Genomic DNA, 22321 nt, shown 5'->3' with positions numbered 1-22321 from the left:
GCAAATCGCCTTGCGCGCGGCCAGGACTGTACTCCTGGGAAGCTGAGCCGTTAACAATAAGGTCTCTGGCGAGAGCGAGCTTCGCTCGCTTCTAGCCGAGACCTAAAAATGCTTGGTAGCCACAATTCGCAGCATTTGTTTTTGCGCAATGACGCAAAATTGCAATATGCGTAATTACACGGGATGCAAATCCTTCATTTAGACCTATGTTTTAATACAAATGGTATCCTTGCGTCCATTTTTAATACAACGACGCATTTTGTGCTAACAAATAGTGCAAAAACAAAAGCAGCACAAGCAACAGCTGCTCGCGTTCTGTTGTTCCCGAGCATTTGCTGTACATTTTTACAGTGAATGCACCATGGCATTCACTGTAAATTCATTATAAATAGTTGTGATTATTTTTTTTACCGTGAATGGCTCATAATTACTCGACGTGCTGTCATTCGGAGAATTGCAGGTACCAGCCGTACCACAAAGATCCGAAGGTACACGAATTACGCCTGCGTGATTGAAAACCATTTGGAACCTCCGACTCTTTTACGAATTATTACGAAATACTAGCTTCAACAAGCATAGACATAACCAGTAGATCAAGCTTTACAATAGGCCACACACCATGATAAAGGAAATCCAAACTAATTAATATGGCATGAATCTGCTGACAGACATTACATTGAAACAGTTGCAGCACCACGATCCATTCGACAAGTCTCACGTTGCGTGCAGTGGGCAGCCCTTTTCAATTGTGATCGGCTTTCAATTGCTTATTGCCGTATTTCAGTGTTAATGCTGTATTACTGTCAAAACGTGCTGCATCACACCGCACAAATGTGCCTTTGCATCTCGCATTATTTAGTCAGCCTTGCCACATAATTTGATCCTGGCCTGTCGCATAATTCCAGTGAACCTATTCTTAGGCCATCATCCATGTCATTTGCCAGTGTGTGTATTTGTCTTTCCAATAAACTTATGGCTGTGAGGTCTGTGCATAGTGCTCGCTGTGAACTCATTCGCTTTCAGGCGCTTGGTAGGGGTATTGAGGATGTGCATTAGGAGCTGGTGAAAGGTGCTGACCAAGACCATTTTAATCTGAATTTCTTCGCAAAAGTGTTGAACACCTCACACTGGCACCCCACCTGCCCCCTTGCCCCTCAGCGGAGACTTTCGACGACGTCTGGGGTACTGGCCTGCACTGAAGGCTGCAGCGGCCCAGACACAATGGCTTTCTAAATCTGTCGTGAAGGGGAGGAAGTGTGCGGGAAACGGACCCCGAGGGAGAATTGTAAAAGCAACACAGAAGCAAGTGAATGTCAGTGCCAAAATACCGCCTGCGCCAAGGAGCCCACACTGTCTGGAGACCAACCACAATACCATGGTCTTTGTACCCCACCCGGTGGCGTTGAGTGCTCGGCATTGTCCGGTTTAGAAGCAGGAGACTCTTGGGAAGGCTGTTCCCTCTACCCTAAGGTTCCTTGCCACTCCCGCAGAGGTCCCTCCCTGGCACAATACGCCTCAGACCCTCTCTGTCACTCGCAGCAGAGGGGTCCCTCCCTGCGTTCACTCTCCGGGTAGCTCCCTGCACTGCCCGCGGGGTTTCCTGATTGTCACTCCAAGGCCAAGTTCCATTCCTGTCACTTCAAGCCGAGGTCACTCCCTGGCACTCGCGGCCGCGGTCCCTCCCTGCGCGCATCCTTGGTAACTCCTGCCACTCCCCCCACCCCAGGACCCTCCTTGGTACGCTCAGACTGTGTTCTGCCCCTCCAGTGCAGTCCGAAGGCGGGTGTGAGAGGTGAGGCAACCCTGCCTTTTTCAGCTCACAACACTTTGCATTGTGGTACTTGCAGTTTCCTACCGCACTCCCGCTCGGGCGTGCCGTGTCCTGCCCATGCCTGCCTCGGTTCCTGGAGCGCAGGAGCCCGGCTCCCTGCCCACTGCTGCACGGTGAGGGTGTGGTGAGGAGGTGGGGCGTGGGAGTGAGCGCCGCTGTGGAGGCAGAGCCTGCGAGGCCGTTCCTGCCTGTGCAGGTATGCGGGGCTCCCAGACATCTCTCTCCGAGAAGTGTTTACCAGCCGTGACTCACGGACCACTCACCTGAGCGCGCCTTAAAGACTGCGTGCCCTCCGCGGGGCGCAGTCTGCCACCTGGACACCGACCGGCGGACGCCCAGACCCACACCGTTCCAGCCAGGCACCCTCGCGGAGTGACTGGCGCCACCCAGTGCCGTGCCACCCGGACACCCATCACCAGCAGTCTCGCAGCGCACTCTGCCCACCTGTCGACGCCCACCCCGTGGAACGGAGGGGAAGAGAGGTCTATATTGGACAAGGAAGCTGTACCCACTGGGGAGAGTGTGCCAGGCGTCGGACCCCCGGGCAGGATACCAATCGAGCGGCGGGCACTGTGCCCTTCTTTGTTCGTTGCCACACACGGGTGTTGGGCTTTTTTGGATGTTTTCGGCTGAGTCTGCTTTTACTGGGGCATCGAAGAGGTAGGTGACCTTAAGATAACATTGTTCCGCATGTAGCATAACAAAGCAGCACAATATACAATACAATACAACACAATACGGCATATAACAATACAGCACATAACATAACACACCAAAGTACCTCGCATAACGCAGCATAAGTTATATAATAACAGCACATCGAAACATATAGCAAAACACATCACATCATATATAACATAACACAACACGCAACAACATATAAGTGCACAATGCAGCACAACCTATATAACAGAGCAACGCATAATATAACATAGAACAACGCACAGCATAACAAAACATAAGCGCGTGGCACCCCCTGACCGCCGGGGTCATGGATTCTTCTCATGTCTTTACCTCCTCTAGCTCGTGCATACCCTTCCAGGTCTCCTGCTTTACCCTCGTAGCGCCCACCTGCCACGCTCGTAGCGCCCACCTGCTACCCCCGTGTGCTCACACGCGGGCTCGCGGCGTGAAGCGCTGGTGCGTGTTGTTTGTCGCAGGATGGGCTTCCCAGGTTTTTTGCTGCTGAGTTACTGATTTATAGACGGTTATGAATTAGTTTTGGCTGAACGCGGTAGAAGCAAGTTAATATTGAGCTTGTGCGTAAAACAACAAGATTCTTAACCCCTAAAGTGCTTAAAGTGGACGGCCGCAGCCCCGAGTCTGCCGCGGCCGGTCCTGCAGTAAGGGGCACGGCGCATGCGCAAGCAGCGGGAGGTATTGCTAGCGTCTCAGCTTCCGAGGAGGACAGCGCGTTCACGCGCGCGTGGCCGGCGCAAATCGCCTTGCGCGCGGCCAGGACTGTACTCCTGGGAAGCTGAGCCGTTAACAATAAGGTCTCTGGCGAGAGCGAGCTTCGCTCGCTTCTAGCCGAGACCTAAAAACAGGCACTCCTATGTTGAACCGGAGAGACATCACTTTGGATCAGAGCCTGAAAAGAGACACAAAGCCGTAATACACGTCCAGTATAACAGGAACATGTCAAAACAAGGGTGGGAAAAAATAAGGCAATAGATACAGTGGAAAACAGAATAATGCATAAACAAGTGTCAGTATACACAATGTACAATCCATGGGTGGGATAATCCTCGCCTCCTAGTCCTTAATAGAATTGAAAATTCTTGTCACGAATGTTTGCAAATTTTGAATTCTATTGCAGGACAGGAGGCTCTGATTATGCTTGTTCAAAGCTCCTCCAACACCACAGAAGCAACCGTAGGTACAGGCTTAAAGTAAAAGGTCTTAAACACAGAATCAGTCGACCAATCAGCAGCCTTCATAATGTCACCCAAGGTGACCCCCAAAGAAAAAGCCTTAGAGGCCATGGCCCCACGAGCAGAATGAGCACCAAAAACAGAAACATCAATACCTGCCTCTCCCATAAGCCACCGTACCCAGCGAGCCAATGTAGCAGGGGTAACGGGGCGGAAAGGCTTCAACAATGCAATCAACAATTGACCTTGCATATCAGAACGAAGATTAGAAGTACTCACCTCATAAGTTTTAAGACATTGGACCACACAAAGGTTGGGACGAGCCGGAAAAGAAGGGTAAGAGATAATCTCAGTATTAGTTTTGGTGCGCCTGGAAAGGCGAAATGTAACCCCTTCCGGAGTAAAACTCCGTCCAGCAAGATCCAATGCATGAACATCCGAAATCCGTTTGCAAGAAAGCAAACATAGCAACATGGTAAGCTTGGCCGAAAGTTGTTTGCGAGACAGCAAGGCATTTACAGGCCAGGCTTCCAAAAAACGTAAAACAACTGAAACGTCCCATAAAGCAACATATTTGGGACGCGGAGGAACAGCCATACGAACACCTTTAAGGATCTTGGACACCAGAGGATGCTCCCCCACAGGTTTACCATCAATAGGAACATGGCCCGCCGAAATAGCAGAGCGGAAATTGTTGATGGTACGGTACGCCAAGCCAGAGGCAGAATACAGAGATGCCAAAAAATTGACAATCAAAGAGACATCAGCCGATGTCGGATCAACTTGCCGTTGAGCACACCAATCACTCCAACGTTTCCATGAACCTCTGTAACGTTTGTGAGTAGCCGGGGCCCAGGCGTTGCTGAGGAGTCTGGTAGCGTCCGTCGAAAGGCCTGGCAGTGCCCAACGGTCCCCGAAATCCACCACGCCAGGAGAAGGAGAGAGCCTGACTGAACTAGAGGATGCGGATTCAGAAGCGGATCTAACAGGAGATTCCGCTTCCGAGGCAGAAGAAATGGCAATGCGCAAGTCATTTCCAGCAGAACAGGGAACCACGGTTGAGCTCGCCACAGAGGAGTGATCAGAATCAGCTCCGCCTGGAAACGTGTTACGTAGGCCAGAACCCTGGGGATCATCATAAACGGGGGAAACGCATAACAGAGGGAGGTCAGCCACGGCTGAAGGAACGCATCCGTCGCCAGAGCCTCCGGATCCGGTCTCCAACTGAAGAACCGGGGAAGTTGGGCATTGAGCCGGGACGCAAAGAGGTCGATCTGACAAGGACCCAAAGTCCGTTGAAGTTGTCGAAACACCCGCGGATGGAGTCTCCAATCGCTGAAGTCCCTCAGGTATCTGGAGTTCCAATCCGCCACAACATTGCGACAACCCGGAAGGTATTCCGCAATAACAGTGATCTTGTTGTGCAGACAGTAATGCCAAAACTCTTTGGCGATCTCCGCCAACAACCTCGAACGAGTCCCTCCGAGTTTGTTGATGTAACGGACTGCCGATACATTGTCCATTCGGAGAAGTATACAGCAGCGGGACTGAAGCGGAGATAGACATTTGATCGCGAACGATCCCGCCAGTAACTCCAAACAATTGATGTGGAGAGAAAGTTCCTGGGGGGACCACCGGCCCCCCGTCGTGACCGAGCCGCAGCGGGCCCCCCAGCCCCACTGACTGGCATCCGACTCGATCACAATCTCCGGAGAAGACCCGAAGAGGGCTCTGCCGTTCCATGCTTCCATGTGAGTTAACCACCACTTCATTTCCGACTTCGCCTCCTCCGACAGAGGGATGTGGTCGGAATAACGAAGGCCCTTCCGAAGATGTTGAATCTTCAGGCGCTGCAACGCTCGATAATGCAGCGGAGCCGGAAAGATTGCTTGCAGAGAAGACGCTAAAAGACCGACAACTCGTGCCAACGATCTCAATGACACCGTCGGACTTGAGACAACAGAAGTCAATTCCCTCTTGATGTATCGAATCTTCTGACGAGGTAACAGAAGTTGGCAAGAGAGGGAATTGATTTGGAACCCCAAGAAATCTATCACCTGAGCAGGTTGAAGTACAGATTTGGGAACATTGACCAAAAACCCCAGAGACTGAAGAAGATCGATGGTCCATGACAGATGAGTCATAAGCTTGATAGGACAGTCCGCCAGCAGGAGGATGTCGTCTAAATAAATGATCAAGCGAACCCCGCGACAGCGGAGGGACTCCACAACCGGACGCAACAGTTTCGTGAAGCACCACGGTGCTGACGAAAGGCCGAAGGGAAGGACCCGATACTGATACCAAATCCCCAGCCACTGGAACTGAAGAAAGCGGCAATGGGGCGGAAAAATCGGAACAGAGAGGTAAGCATCCTTGAGGTCTAGACGGACCATCCAATCCCGTTCCCTCAGGAGATCCCGCAACAGATGGATGCCCTCCATCTTGAAGTGGCGGTATACTATTCCCGCATTGAACTCCTTCAGATTGAGGACCAACCTCGATCCCCCTCCCTTCTTGTCCACCAGGAAGATTGAGCTGGCAAAGCCTCGAGGATGGCGAACTGTCGGCACAATCGCCCCTTTCTGCTCCAGTGACCGGAGTTCTTCTGTGATGAACTCTTGACTTTGCTTTGAGAAGCGGAGAGGAAAGGGAGGATGGGACTGACGAACAGGCTGATAGAATTCTAGCTTGAAGCCCTGAACCGTTTCCAGCACCCATGCATCGCTGGAGATTGAGCGCCAGTTCTCTAGAAAAAGGCAGATCCTGCCCCCCAGAACAACACTGCATGCAGGAAGAATTCTCACCTGAAGTGGCGGAATCGTGATATCCGCCGGAGGAGCCACCAGAACGTCCTTTTTTATACTGGCTACGTCCTTTCCGTGATGGATAGAAATTGGATCGTTGGGTGTATCCTGAGTCCTGACGGCCACCTCGTTGGGACTGAAAGCCCCTCTTGGAGGGCTGCTGCTGACCACGGCCGGTAGAACGTCCCCCTCTGCCGGCCCTGTTGAAAACCGGACGTAAGGTCCGGCGAAGAGAAGCCTGTGCCTTATCCAGGCCACTGAAAGTATTGACGAAATTGGTCAATTCCTTTAAAAAGGGTTGGCCGAAAAGCAGACCTTGGGCCGCAGGGCCAGACTCAGACGTTGCCAGTTCGGCCAACTTAGGATCCAGTTTGAGCAGGATGGAACGGCGCCTCTCGCTAGAGAGCGCGCAGTTGGCATTGCCCAACTGGCAAATGGCGCGTTGGGCCCATTCAATGAGTTCATCAGGGTCAACCATCCTGTTGGTACTTTTTGCCAAAAAACCAAGATCTAACATTTTGGTGAGTGGACCCAAGAGATCTAACACTTTGTCTTGACAGGCACGCCACGACCTGTCGAGACCCTTCTTGGGATCCTTCGCAAACTTGCGTAAATAGGTCATCATGGTGGGATCCACCTCAGGAGTCTCAGCCAGATGCTCAGCAAGGTCGGGCCGAGGGCATTCAGAACGGAGGCGGGCACGTACCTCCTTCTCGAATGGCCGACGGATGTGTTGCTGAACGTATTCCGTCACCGCTGGGGACGGAAGCCATGCCGTGGACTGGGGATGAATGATGTCGGCAGGCTCGAAAGTGAGAACTGGAGGGTGAGAAGGTGCGTCCACGAAATGTTCCTTGCATTTCTTCTTCTTTGGAGGGGGAGGAGCGGGATCGGAAGACGAAGAGGACTGGTGATCGTCACTCTCGTCATCCTCTATAATAGTAGGATGTTTAGAAGAAGTCAAAGACTGCGCCAACTTTTGAAAGTCCGAAGCATGCGGATTATTCGGAGATGAAGAAGAGGATTTCTTGGTCTTAGGGACCCAACCCTGCAGTTGGGCATATTTGGTCAAGTGCCGCTTCAGAGGCGTAATGGCACGCACTAGGGCTGCATTCATGGAGTGCTGGACTCCTCTATCCAGTGCCTCCACAAGATCCTGCTCCAAGAGTGCAGGAGCCTCGTCGTCATACTCAGCGTCCTCCTCATAATTATAGTAATCACTCATTGTACACGTGGAACGTGAATATATATGCCCACAAAATGAGGAAGGTGAATATATAATGCCAAAGGCAAAAGTCACAGGGGAGTGAAAAAACCCTCACAGCAAGCCACACAGCAGAATAAACTACTGGCAAGCAATAGAGAGTGGAGGGAGGGCTCGCTGGCACACAAAAAACGTCACTCTAGGCAAAGCCTATGCTTATTATTACAGCCGGAGTCTTTTTGTAGGCTCCGGCGTCAAAAGGGTCAAAATTTGGAAGCTCTGTGGGCGTTAACGTCGTAAAGACGCTCTTCACTGAAGCTCCGGTGACAGAAGACACACGGAGCGCCGGAAATGCAGCAACGCGCATGCGCAAGCACCGGCAGCCTCCCAAATGCAGGACAGCCCGCGCTAGCAGCGCGAGGCAGCCAAGACCCTGAAACTCCACTCCACAACCATGAAAGGACACAGGCACAAAGCGCCCAGCCCTCGGGAGGAGTACACTCGCTCCCAGCCGCGTCACGCCCACAGAAGAAACGGACACTCGAAAACGAACAACGCGGCAAAACGCGCAAGCAGAGCGCAATATGAAGCATGCACAAAGCGGCAAATAAATGCAGAATAATAAACCACAGCAATTAGAACAATAACAAGGTAAGAGCACTTAACTGGCTGCGGAGCAGCAAAGAAAGAGGATGTGGTATTGTCTGTATGCTTATTTATACTACGAGACTATGGTTGTTACCCAAGTGTTTCTGGGTAATGTAGTTTTTTACTTGGCTGCTGGGCATTTCAATAAAGAAATGAGACTAGCATAATCGGAGCCTCCTGTCCTGCAATAGAATTGGCATGTTTGCTTCCAAACAGCACACTCTCCTACCTCCATTTTATACTTGGGGAAATGTACTGGGGCAGGAGTGGTGTTCTACTTTCAGCTGCCTCAGGGGTTGTCTCTGCCCTCCCGTTTTCCTCCTCTGCTAGGTATTCTGAAAACCATACCTTATATTGACTTGTCTCCAAAGGAGGAAACAGAACAGACTCTTCTTCTCCCCCCCACGCCTACTATTCCTTTTAGAGTGGATAGCGTGGATGGTGAACAGATGTGGTTGGGTACGTTGTCTAATTAAAGTGACAGGTACTCTGCTGCGGTTAAATAATCATTAAACCCTGAAAGTGTAGTCATGGGATTGGTATTGTCCTGCTCCTGGTGTGAGGTGTATGATGTTACATAGTAGTTGCGGCTCTTTGAAGAGGCTTGTGAGGTTCTTTGTAGTTGAGGCTGCTAGGGCAGGCTACCACTTCTCTGGTAGCCAACTGAGTATTTAGATAACTATGGGTGTCTATTGAGGAACACACATTCTGACTTTTGTTGGCATGTCAATAGGCTCACACCAGGATTCTAGTTGTAGTTCTTTCCTGGGATCTTCCACCGTTTTAGGGCCCTGATGTACATTCCACTTGAATCTGGTCAGGCTGAAACGTGGGCATCCTTGCACACGTTCAAACACTATTGTCTGGACAGCCAAAACCATTGCAACAGGTTCTTCGCCAGTTCAGTCTTCCAAGACTCCCATTTAAAATTGGTTTTGCAGACCCCACCCCTGGTGAAGGATTGTTTGGGTATCTATTCTAAGGCAAGGAATGCAGCTAGAGGTCTTAATCAGATCAACAAGTCTCAAAAGTAACAGACATCAGTACACAGGGTGGCACCTATTTGGGTACAGCCTACATCTCTGGCATGGCAGAGGGGGAGCCAGGCGCCGCCAACTACCATTGCACAGGGTTACTACCAACAAAAAATAAAGCTTACATACAGATCCAGTCTGATGCCTGGGGATTATTTTATGTACAGCATCTGCGGCTAGAAGTCACCCATCAGACATGAAACAGTACCTCCCACTTCCAAATTGGCTGTCATTGTCCATAAACTTTCTTTGTACTTCACAAGTAATTCAGTTTTAGTGGTTCTCGGAATTCTGGTATTCCTCCAACCCCACCCTTTGAAACAATGTTTGGTTGTTAGCCAGTGCTCTCACTTTACATTCCTACTTAACAAAAACTCTTCCAGCGTCACTATACAGAGCAGCGGCCAAACAGACCTGCCAACAATATAGGACTATTTTGGTGCACCCTTTTTAACCATTGGTTCTCTTTGACCATTCCTTTTCAGCCATTGGCCTAAGATTCGTCAATCTTATCTTGGCCCAGCCCAATAGACTATTCAGTCACATAATGCTATTGGATTGGTTGCGTCCTACCTACACACTAGTGCTTGTATTGAACCTACGAGAGACTACCACAATAGTCATCTGTCAGCTTCCACTACATGAATGCCCTTTACAGTTTTCCCTCTTGTAAGGTCGCCTTCCATATTCCCCAAAATATTAGTATTCTACAGGCCCTCACATTTGAAGAGTGTATATTACATGTCCATAGTGCGAGTAATTATCCTTGGGACCAACCCAAATTCCTTCTTAAAGTCACATTTCCCCCAATCCACTGCAAACAAATCATCAGGTCCTGTCTTTTTTTCCCTCATCATGGCAGTCCCTCAAAACAAAAGCACTAGTGTGGAGGCAGAATAGTGCAACTAATCTGCCAATAGCATTAGGTGACCCAAAAATGCCCATCAGCCTAGTAAGAACTAGGGCATTAGGGAATTCAGGTGGGATGATCCATTTGAGCCCCATGACAGGAATCCCGACCAAAGACTAGGTTTATGTTTTGCATGAAGGCTGCAATGGGCATCAAGTAGAGGCGTAAACTAAAAACTGGACTCCTGTGAAGGAGGCAAAGGGAAAACTTTTTTTTTAACTGCAGAAAATCCCCATGCATTCTTATTGAATGAGAATGCAAAAATATTCACCCCAACAAAAAGGCCTTGCCAGGGCAGACCCTTAAAAGATCTAGTTACAATTGATCTACCCACAAATGTCACCTGGTATCTTTCAAGTCTCTAGTTTTTGGTGCCAGGGTCTGTACATTTAAGTGTCTCTCGTGGACTGCAGCACCGATTGTGCCACCATGAGCAGGACTCCCAGCTTGCCAGTACTGGCTGGCAGAGCAGTTGATACTGCTAACTCTACTTTACCATTTTAAGCAGTAGCAACGCCCAACATTACTTTTAAATAAATGCAAGTCACCCCTAAGATAGTGCCCCATGGCAAGGTGCCGAATATTAAAAAGCGGAACATTTGTGTCACCCATCAAGAAAATTACCACCTGTTGAGGGCACCACTGGTTTAGCAGTAACCAGAGTCCAGTGGCAAGCGTTTTTTGGCTAGACTTCACTCCGACGAGGGACATTAACCCATGGCTTAGGTCACGCATTAGGTTGGTGGACTGAGGGGTGGCCCTGGGAAGAGCCACCAGTCACTGCATCCTGGACTCCTTGCATTATGACAACTCCATTAAATCTATTGAGCTTTGCAAAGAGCATGGAACAGAAGATGGTAAGAGAACCGTTTAAGTAGACCACTTGGGTCCCAGTTACATGCACCCTTCAGAGTTGGTCACCCAAAACAGGGTAGTGTACCCAATTTTTTTTTATACAAGTTTACCTTTAGCACAGGCAATAATAATTTATTGCACCAAGAGAAAAGGCAGTGATTGTGTGTTCCTTTGAAACTACTGAACTCCAGAACCGGCAGGTAGATCTGTTTTTGGGTGTCAATTTACAGATGCTTTAGTTTTTCAAACAAATCCAAGTCAAACGCACTACCTGTGCTGGGTTATTACACGGCATGGTTGCACAACCACACCATACAAGGTGCTTCCCTCATACCAAACTCCAGGACTGCCGAAAGCAAATTGTTAGATTGAGCTGCCAGGGGTCCGGAGTGTCTGATCTTGCCTCGATCCTGTGCAAGGTCTGGCTCGTTGTGGGGCTATTCTCACACTGTACATACAGATATGGGTCGAGAAACAGGGTTGCCTGTGGTAGCCACTGGATGAAGGGGGGGGGGGGGGTTGGCAAAGCTTCCCAGCCATATATGGAAAAGGAAAAACAACCTGGCCACTTCCCTATAGAGAATTGCCCAAGTGTAAAAAGCTGGAGGCAAACTTTTTGCATTTGTGAGGTAGCAAAGAGGACAACCTAGGGGGAATCCCCCCCCCCCTCCACACACCTACCCATCTCCCTCTTACAACAGAAGGACTTGTGTCGTTACTACTCGCAGACTTTGACTGCATCTTGCTCATCAAATCCACTCCCAGGAAGTTCTTTGCCAGGAAGTGTATCAGATGGTGAATTGACAAATACTCCGAATAGCAGAGAGCAGTTTTGCCACACTACTTCTATAGTTCTACATTGCTGTTTTCCAGGAGGACCACTTTGACAGATATCCTGCAGGAAGGCGTTGATAATTTGTTTAACAGTAGGAATAAAACTACATTTGCGAACCTGGCGGCAATGGAAAACACGTTCCTCTAGTCCTGCACTTATTTCAATGGCAGCCTAGTTAAACACTTGGGATTAGAAGAGCAGAGCATTACTTATACATTAGCATTAAAGCAGACTAGCCACTTGTATTTAGGATTTTATTTTATTACAAAAATATTAAAAACACTAAGACCAGCCCAGTCTGTCAATACACAAGCTACAAATGCTTGACTGACAGTGACTGATTTATGTAGCATTTGAAAAAAATGAAAATACATACAAAATTAGTTTCCATAGGAACACAGATAAATGTGACCCCATCTCATAGTCATCCATTTTGTTGCATTGATGCTGGCCATATAATTAAACAAGTCTTGTATATCCTTCTAAGATTTCTAATGGTCCCAAAATGCATACACAAACTTGCTACTACAGAATAAATACACGTTAGACGTTAACACGAGTTGAAGGACAAGATGCAGCATGGCTTTCTATTACGCTTTCCCATGCGCACGATAGTGGAAGAGCACCAACATCCTGCTCAACTTCAGGGATTCCGCACTCCTTGATTTGTTCCATAATTTGCCTGCAGTAAGAAGAATTTACAAATATTACCAATGTATGAAAAGTAGCATTAGCCAGAAACCATTCTTGAATCAAAGAATAGGATCTTGAATGCAGTAGACCCAAGTGCAAGGGACTCTGCAGTAAGCACATGGCACCCTCCTAAACCTTACAGTCAAAATGCTTTTTCTCTTTATTCATATTTAACATTGATAATGCTGCCATGATAACTATCCGCCTATTGCAGCTCCAATTTACCAATCCATGCTACAACCACAGCTACTAACCAAATCGACAGGTAAATTTGAGCCAGAGGATTGTCAAGTTGGAGCGAATTAAACAGGTCTATTTGGTCACTAGAATGTTGAACGCTCAATTAAAGAAAATGGTGTAGCATACAACTTGTGCACCAGCAATCCAACATTAGTCTTTGTTGCACCCTTTAATTTACAACAGTCTACTCGCAGGGTACATAATGTTAAATATAAATAGCCTTTCTGCTGCAGGCTATACCAGTTAAGAGTTCACTGTTAGGTGGAGTGCAGCCAGTACAGCCCTTGGCAGTGGAATTATGCCATCTTATAGCCGGCTTTGAAAGAATGTACTGTGTTAGACACCCCCTGAAGCCAAAGGTTATAAAGAGTGCACCTATAACTAGAGGGCCTTAGAAATAAGCATGAAAAAAAATAGCTAACCTGATGTGTAACAAGTGCCACTACAACTGCCCATGATAACGTTAGTTCTTAACTGCGGTCACATAATGTAAAACTAACATTGGGCCAATGTAGAGTGGGTGGAATAATATAGCATTTCTTTACAAAACAGTAAAACGGATTCAGAATACACAACTGGCAAGCACAAAATCAATAACCGATTCATCGTGGGGCCTTTACTGTGCTCGACATGCATTATACACACAAAAAACACTAAGCAGAGCTGTGAAGAGTACTAACCAAGCTGGTCTTGACATCACGTAATACAAGGTAGGTCTCTGAAATCCATTAAACGTTGAAGCAGCTGCTACAGTATAGGCGCCCATATTTTCAAATATCATCCAATCACCAACTTGCAGCTCGGGCAAATCGAAGCGCTCCACTATGCGATCAAGCCCATCGCATGTTGGTCCCCAAATGCTGCTTGTAAAGTAGCGCTCATCTGGCTTGGGCTTCTAAAAGAGGAGAAGTAAATGATTCAAGTGCACTTCAGACTTACTTTGGTGTCTTGCTGCTGAAAATACCGGCTATCACTAACGTCTTTTTCCCCTCTCACCTTCGGGGACATAAAAGCAATTCTCTAGCACAGTTTCTATTAGAATGAATGCTTTGGCCTGAATCTGAACCTAAAGCGCACTGCAGACAGCCATAGCCTAAATCAAGGTTTTAGAATAGGTGAACTAACGACGGTTTATTATTAGCCCCCCCCCCCCCCGGGGATGACTCGACATACTAGCTACGTTCAGTTCTTAGTGGCACGTTAAGTACCATTAGGTACGTACCTTTTGCAGAACAGGTTTCACATGAGCATGATCGTACAAGATGCAGTTAAATGACCCGTACACACCATCGTTGACATAATACATAAGGGTCTTTTCCTCGCCCACATCTTCATCTGGAAAAGAATGTAAAACGGATTTATTCAGTGTTCTAAAGCACTTTCATGTATCAAACGGGCAATTCTGAGCACTAGAACGTAAGAAAAAGCAAGGAATTAAGAGGCGGGAGAAAGGGGGTGTTGGCAGACAACTAGACGAGGACACAAGCATTTAAACAGGTTTATAAATTTTAGATTTATATTAGATTACAACCCTGTTTGTGGAAAAAAAAGATCCCTCAAGCATTTTCCTTTCTATATCTGAAAGGACTTAAACCAAACTATGCCACATACGATGGACAAAAGAATTGTGTTAACATACCATCAGAGCCAGGCTGTTCCTTTAGAACAACTTTCTTTGCGATGATATTAACTGCCAGAGTAAAGGCTGATGCTACGTAGTAACGACCTGGCTCAGCAATAATCTTCACCCCTGAATCCGCGGGGAAGTACTTGTCCAAAGCCGGATTGATAACTGCTGTGATCTAAGAAGAAACATTTTATTACAAAATGTACATAATTTATGGGCAAAATAAAGACAGCTTGCTCATATTGGGACCACGCCGAAGTGTGGGGGGGGGGGGGGGGGGGAGAAACTCAGACAGACTACATTTCACCACTACAATGTAGATTTGACAGTTTGGTGTTCAGTATTGCAGTCCCAATTAAAACAGAGAAAAAAAGGTTTTTTTTTTTTAATCACTTGATCAACTCACTCATCCAGCAATATCCGCTTACCTCCTCAAACTTCAACTTGACATCTTCAGAGCCGGGGAAGCCGCCACCAATATCAAGCAAGTGCATGTTAAAACCAAATTCAGTCTAAAATAAAAATCAGAACAGCAGCCTAATTAACATCCATAACGATAAAGAAACAATCTATAACAATAAAGAAACAAAGTGGATTTAGGGGCCTATTACCAGGGGCAATATCGCCGCTTTAGCGGTAAAAATTCCCGCTAAAGGGGCGATAATTTTATGGCCCTATTACCTAACTGTCGCTAACACCAGTTAGCGACAGCTAATAGGCGATAGCGGGCATTTAGGGGCCCACTCTGCATGTCAGCGATGATTATCGCTAATGACATGCAGAGTGGGCGTGCCAAGATGTTAGCGGCTGGAAACAGTCGCTAACATCGAAATCCCCTATTACCAACTTTTGGAAATAATCGCGCTAAGCGCGATTATCTCCAAAAGCTAACGCCTGCCCAGAGCAGTTCTCAGCCATGTTATCCAATGGTAGGTGGATAACATAGCTAAGAGCATTAGCTCGGTAATGCATGAATATCGCTGACTTTTCAGCGATATTCATGCATTTCAGCCAATTTTTATCGCTTAGGAGATAAACCTTGATAATATCAAGGTTCCTAAGCGATAAAAATCGCCGGAGCGCGGCGATTGTATAAATGCCCGCTAACCAAGCTTAGCGATAATTATCGCTATTGCTTGGTAATATGCCCCTTAGTTCTCTTCTACCCATTAAAAGAGCCTGGTATAACCTATATAGACTAACACCTAGATAGATAGCACGCTTCCTCCTTTGAAGAGAGCTAGGCGCTCGATCTGCACAAGTCACACTTAAATGCTTGGCATGGCCAAAGTTCGAGCTCACTTGTCAGTATTTTTAAGGACCCGCTTTGAATGGCCGGGGAGCCACTCGACAATTTTACCCGGTCGGTGAAATTCGACCAGCAACACTAGTCACTCTGATCAAACTCAAGAGGCATCGGGTGATATGTTACTACCCAAGCCCCCACCCCGATTATTTAACAAAAAAGGGACATGCAACTTTTATGCAAAGTAGACAAAGGCCCATAACCAACTCATACAAAAAATGCTTACCCCCATGTCAAAGACACAACGGGCATCAGAAACCGCCTGAACGTAAGTGAGTGGATCAGTACACCCACTACCAACGTGGAAGCTATAAACAGAAAAAAACTTCAATTACTACCGCACCGTCAGCAGAGTAATTAAACTTAGAATTGCTTCAAAATAAAATTAACTTTGAGCTACCCACTGACCTCACTCCGATGATATCAATGTTTAATTCTCTGGCACGCTCCAAAAGAAGTCTACTGGTTTTGAGGGTTGCGCCGAACTTCACACTCAAGCGACAGACAGCCTTGGAGTCATCAGTTGCAATTCTTAAGACCAACCTAAAAAGAAGTGCATGTTAGCGTTTTATTGGGTACAAGTAGTGAATTACAGCACCTACGACACGAAAAATCAAGCAGGATACAACACCTGACCCTTTCAATATTGATGAGCCCCCTACTTAAATAAAATCACCCTTCTCACTTTGAGATTCATGTGCGAAGTGATAAGAATTTCAGGAGCACCTAAAAAAAACGCTACTACAACTAGCCAAAAGAACCAATAAACGAGTCAAAATGGCTAACATACTTTGCATCGGGATGATTTCTTGCCACCTTCATCAGCTCGACTTCACTGTCGAAGGTCATCTTCTTGACTCCACTGCTAGCAGCATATTTTATTTGAGATACTTGTTTGCAGGGGTTCGCATAAATGATCCTTTCCGGTGGCACGCCGACACTCTGCACAATCTGTATTTCAGTCTGAAAAAAATCCCACAAGTATATACGTTATGGCTCAGTTAAACAAATTAACAATGACACAATAGAGAATTGCTAAGATTAAGACTGTGTTGGGCGTGCGAAAACGTACACTATGTACGTTAAGTACAAAGCTTAAAAAGGCAAAACAAAGTTACCAATTTATTTGGGAATAAACCTGTCCAGCGTGCTATGCTCCCTCTTGCTATGGCTTATGTACAAGGCACCATTTCACACCAATTTAGCGCGAAATGGGCGTGCAGTGGGTGTTCCATCGCAACACCCATTGTATTTGACACTGCCCCCCCATATACAAGGATGGTGTACATAAAAGGCGGAGCCAAAATTAATCCTGCTCTTAAGTAGGCTAAACAAGGAGAAATAATTATTTCTCCTAGTTTTTGCTTTTTCCATGTACCTTGTGCAGTACATATGGAAAAGGCAAAATGCCATGGTTTGTTTATGTACAGGAAGTGACACCTTCCTGTACATTAACCCTTTTTATAAAAATGCCATTTTGTAACTTTCATGTGTTCAGCACACACGAGTTACAAAATGGTATTTTAGGACTTGCCTGTGCAGGAAGGGACACCTTCCTATACATGTAACCAACCCCCCCCCGCCCCCCACCAGAGTGCAAGGGTGCCTGCATATCATATCATGTACATATCCCCCCTTTATTTTTAAAGATGCGAGACTGGAGCGAGACCATAAGGAAAGATTTACGAGAACACGGTTCGTTTACACAATCCTACCTTGCTTGCACAGTCAAATCCAGCTCCCAAAGCAGCCAGAGTCTTGATAATTGCTTTGCCGTCATTGCATTTCACAGCATAGAAGGGAGTAACCCGAGGTAGAGCTTTAAACCACCGTAAGTGTTTCTTGACAATGTCACCAAGATCGGCGACGTAAAAGGCATCTTTGTCGTCCTAGGAATAAGTCAACATTGCAGACAACCGTTAGAATGCTAAACAGCCTCTAATGACCATTCCAAACATTCATCGATTAACAATCCCCGATAGTAGCTACTGCTATCCCACCAAGTCACACAAGGGATGTCCAAACCACATGCTTTAACAGCTACAGGCCCCATCTTCACTTCACATAACAGCTACATTCGTTCCACCAGATACCGTTGCTCATATTCGTGCATGCTTATCTCGCCCGCTCCCCAGCAACAAGCCAATTAATACACCATCTACAGATTATACAGTCACTTGCCAAACTTAACACAATACACATAAAACGTCCACTAAAACAAGTGTGTATTCTGCAGCATACTTACAGAAGAAGACACCTCATTTATCTTCTGCTCCAGGATATCTCTTGCAGAAAATCCTTCTTCAATAAAACTGAAGTCAAATTCATCATTGCTGAAGTTCTGCATGGCTCCCTCTGTTCGGTATATAGGCACTATATGCAACAAACTGAAGAGATCATATAGACGGTTACGCGCGTCAACTGCAGTTCGAACTACAAAAGGCAATAATCATTCTTAGAAGTATACTCACATGGACAAGTTAGAGATGGGGATTTACACCAAAGAGGGCTTCAGCTTTGCTCCCAAGGAGGCTCGCCTGTGAAATAGAACCCCGGCAAGTACAAGGCAAGGATCAGGCCCACCGAGGAGCCGTTGTAGGGTGTTGTACTGTTGCTATTCTGCAAGTAAGAATGACATTTCATCATCGATGGAAAAACGGGATTCAAATAGTTCTCACAACTTAACGTTTCAGTTACACAAAGTCGTAGGCGACACTTCCAAAAGTACACAACAGGGGGGTGGGGAAGCAACAATTTTGAGCTTAAGCAAACAAGTAGCTCCCTGCGCTTTTAAGTGCTGCATGAAACAACCTGGCGCCCATCTCTCGAGCAGAATTGGTCTCCTGAGGAACACGGTCGACGTCTGAAATAGCCTTATGAGTTTTATTAATACCCTAATGTTCAAGCTCAGAGACCAAAAAGAAACAAGTCATTCGATTTTAGACAGTTGGATGCTACTTAAGAGGACTGAATGAAAAAACTGAAACGTAATAGATGTGCCCCATTAAAGTACTTCGTGTGAAGCGATTAATAGGCTCATGTAAGGCGAAGAGCATTAAAGGGGGCCACCATCTTCTCCCCCCACCTTCGAGAATAGGCTGACGTGGGCTTCCGAGAAGCCGTGAGGTCACGCCGTACCGTGTCCACGCGGCAGCCGGCGAGGGCACGCTACAATGGTTCTCAGAAACAGGTGGTGAAACAGCGACTACGTCACCAGATTCCATGCGGAACCCCGCCCATCGGCGATGACACATCCCCTCCCGCCAACCCGGGTGCAAGAAGGCGTGCCCACTAGCAGTCCCGTTACAATGCCATCGCTAATGTTAGGACCCACGTGCCCGGCTGGTGAGAGCAGTCCTCTGGCCTACAACGCCACCCGGTCTGTGGCGCACCATTATACTGCGTCAGCCGCCGATAACTACCACAGAGGCGTAGAGTAGCAGGCTCCATTTGCCTGAATGGTCACGTCACGCAATACGATGGCATGCCCCCTCCCCCCCTTGTAGAACGCAATGAGGTGACCCCGAGTCTCCCATCTCAGTTTAGTCATTGGTCTTGGGCTCAATGATACCCCTTAAGAATAGTAGGGAGGGGGGGGGGGGAGAGAGAAGCGAGGTAGAGCCGAAGAGGCCTGCGTTACAGAAACAAGAGGTTCGAAGCTAGCCCCCGTCTCGGGGGACGGTTCTGGCCCGGTTCTTATAAACCAACCCAATCTGTCGTAGTCGGTTAAATGCGCCGTTCCAAAAAGTCCTTTCTGTAGCGGATATGCGACTGGTTTTCTGACTAAGCGTAAAACATATAAGCTTACCTTAAAAAGCATTTACGAAGATTGTACCCATGGAGGCACGACTGTGACTAAGGAGAAAATCCAAGACGATCTCGAGGCTCTACGGAGACGCGGGCAGACGACGTTGGCGCGGTTGTACTCTTAGTTGCGATCCTACTCGAAGCCGGCAGCTGACAGAACTCTAAACGAGCTCAGACGCTCGTATTTATAGTGCAGCTGCCGTTACCATGGAGACGCGCCAGATCAAACCAGCGCTGATCGGTTTGGTCCGGGCCCCCAGGGACTTCATTCAGCTCTGCGGGTCTGCGTGTGCGTTTAGCCTCCTCCTTCTGCCAGAGGTAGACGTCACTGCGCATGGTTCCGTTTCAGATGTCGACGGTTTTGATAGGCTAGAACCGCAGCCGCCATTTAAGAGCCAGGCAAAACGTAACTATTCTCGTCAACTATGATGCAGAAGACTGAATAAAACTGGTCTGCGTGCTGTGCCATAAAATCCGATAATAGGAGTTTCGATTGATTCTTAGAACGAATGCTACACAGCGCATGCGCATTCTTTATTATACAGTTTTTTGTACAAGTGCCACGACTTGGAGGGGGCCTAGTTCCTGGCATTGTGACGTCAAATCCGTGACTGTAACCTTCATTTTAAAATTATAAGAGCAAACGGGTTTCCTTGAAGCTGGTGTTCGGTAAACTTTAACCGCCATATGATAAGAGAGGCACAGAAGCTAACAGGCAGTTTCCGAAAGTATCGACTTTGTAAAGACATAGAACCATTTCGTAACTACACAATGTATGGACCGGTTATTTGTTTGGAAAACAAGTATTCTATGTTTGGGAAAGGGAGTCCATCGGTCTAAGTAGCCGATTTCACCTTCTATGTTATTGCTTTCATTGAATTGGACAACGCCTTTTTTTTTTGCTATGCGTGTGCCCCCACAACCCTGAACCACAAACGTTGACAGGTATGTGCCTCACTTTTTTGTTCGTACCCACGTGTACACCCGGCCCTTTGTTTCCTCGGCCTGCGTGCGCACATCTGGGATATCTTTCCGCCCAAAGTCATGGTGGTCTGCTGCACCAGACCGTGTTAGGTGGAGGCGTGGAGCTCAGCAGCCGTCTGCCCACATTCCCTTAAAGCGCTGCAGACGTGTCCTTTAAGCACAGTAAAATACTCCCCTTTACCCACCTCCTCCCAAAACACAAGACAAACCGGGACTGAACGCAAACTGGAGCGCCCAGAACTCTGTCCACACACGTTAACGTGCGCATCATGGAGCTACCAATTATAAAATATATGGGGCATATTAGAAAGAAGCTCGTTAAAATGATCGCCGTTTTAGCGGCAGGAAACTGCCGCTAAAACGGCGATAATGGGCTTGCTAATATGCGTTATAGAATTCCAATAGAAGCCCAGGTCCTAACCTGGGCTTCTATTGGAATTCTATCACGCATATTAGCAAGCCCATTATCGCCGTTTTAGCGCGCTAAAACGGCGATCATTTTAACGAGCTTCTTGCCAACATGGCCCTATAGAAACTGCCAATTACACGATACCCACATGGTGCATTATTCATCCCTGCTGCATCTGCGCCGGGAGACGACGGCAGCCTCCTGAGGCTGGGTCGCCTAGACACTGAGCTACTTCGTACTGCGAGCCTGTCTAGCATAATTTGTTGAGAACCACAAACGAATTCGCGCGTGTATTTTTATATTGGTTACGACTCTTTTTTTTTTTACTTAAAAGGCATTTTAAGTACACTATGCTTAGTTGCTCTTTTTTACATTTCGCTGTTGAGGATATATGTAATGTAGTCTTGTTCATTAGATGTCATTCCTGAATCGGAAATAATTGCCTCATACTTTCCTTACTCACGAGCTCTGCCTTTTCATTCTCGTTGCACATACAAGAGTGCTTGCTCATCGTGTGGTAAATAGGTCAGTGAGGCAGGTCTCCGCCCTAGAAGGCTGCATCTCAGCCGCCTCCTCCTCCGCACCTTGTTGTGTTTAATGACGAGGATGAGTTGAGGGCATGGCCATCACCTAACTCCCAGTGCCGGTCCCGTGCTAGAGCGGGCTTGCCTTCGCCTGAATTGACCGGGTGCGGTCGGTCCTGAGCGCGCCCAGAGGCAAGGATGCTAAGTCTGAGCTGGGAAGATGCAGATGCACTGGCCCATTGCGGCTAAGACAGGGCTGGCACAGCTCAGGCGATAATTAACCGTGCTGTGCGCATTGCCATCACTCCCAGAGGCCATGCCGGGGTAGTTGTGTAAGAAGACGCACCTAGGCTTAGATAAGCCCACGGCCACCAAAACTAACATGTACGAAGTTTCTGCCTATACATCCGAACTCTTCCTTTGCAAAAAAAATAGCAAGCCACAAAATCAGAATATTTAGATAGCCGGTCACATTTCTAAACTCGGCTGGAATCACAAGCTAGACGACCATTGATGTGTGTTCTGTGCCGGAGGAGTTAGGAATGCATTTACATCTACAACTATACATGTTGAAAGAAACAACCTACACAGGGACTAGGGAGTCTTGACATGAGCCAGATATGGAAAGTAATGTTCTCATTTGCATACATGTTAAGAGTTTTGTTCGGTGGTTGTGATTCCACCGGGCAAAAGATGTTTTTTTTCTGATTTGAAGCAAAACGCATTGACGCGTTTT

At 47.3% G+C, this 22321-nt stretch overlaps 1 protein-coding gene across 1 annotated transcript; it reads right to left on the bottom strand.

Annotated features, from left to right (window-relative positions):
- Nucleotides 1-12235: 12235 nt before the first annotated feature.
- On the bottom strand, nucleotides 12236-20123 carry ODC1 (ornithine decarboxylase 1). The gene is made up of 12 exons (XM_078647804.1): nucleotides 19670-20123; nucleotides 18333-18480; nucleotides 18107-18248; nucleotides 17577-17750; nucleotides 16652-16824; nucleotides 16270-16404; nucleotides 16088-16169; nucleotides 14984-15067; nucleotides 14568-14730; nucleotides 14151-14263; nucleotides 13609-13823; nucleotides 12236-12677 (listed from the first exon to the last, which is right to left on the bottom strand). The coding sequence occupies exons 3-12, from the start codon at nucleotides 18206-18208 to the stop codon at nucleotides 12539-12541; spliced, it is 1380 nt and encodes a 459-aa protein (XP_078503930.1). The 5' UTR covers nucleotides 18209-18248; nucleotides 18333-18480; nucleotides 19670-20123; the 3' UTR covers nucleotides 12236-12538.
- Between the last annotated feature and the right edge of the window lie 2198 nt (nucleotides 20124-22321).

Source organism: Lissotriton helveticus, chromosome 6 (assembly GCF_964261635.1).
Source record: "Lissotriton helveticus chromosome 6, aLisHel1.1, whole genome shotgun sequence".
NCBI classification, from domain to species: domain Eukaryota; kingdom Metazoa; phylum Chordata; class Amphibia; order Caudata; family Salamandridae; genus Lissotriton; species Lissotriton helveticus.
The sequence above is the reverse complement of the archived record's forward strand: the minus strand, read 5'-3'. Positions and strand labels throughout refer to the sequence as shown.

Bases quoted from the DNA above. Each gene is read 5' to 3' on its own strand.
- ODC1 (XM_078647804.1), bottom strand. From the start codon at position 18,208: ATGCAGAACTTCAGCAATGATGAATTTGACTTCAGTTTTATTGAAGAA. The intron at 14,264-14,567 runs GTATGTTAACAC...ATTCTTTTCCAG, and splicing joins GGAACAGCCTGGCTCTGATG to ATGAAGATGTGGGCGAGGAA. The intron at 12,678-13,608 runs GTTAGTACTCTT...TTCTTACTGCAG, and splicing joins GTGATGTCAAGACCAGCTTG to GCAAATTATGGAACAAATCA.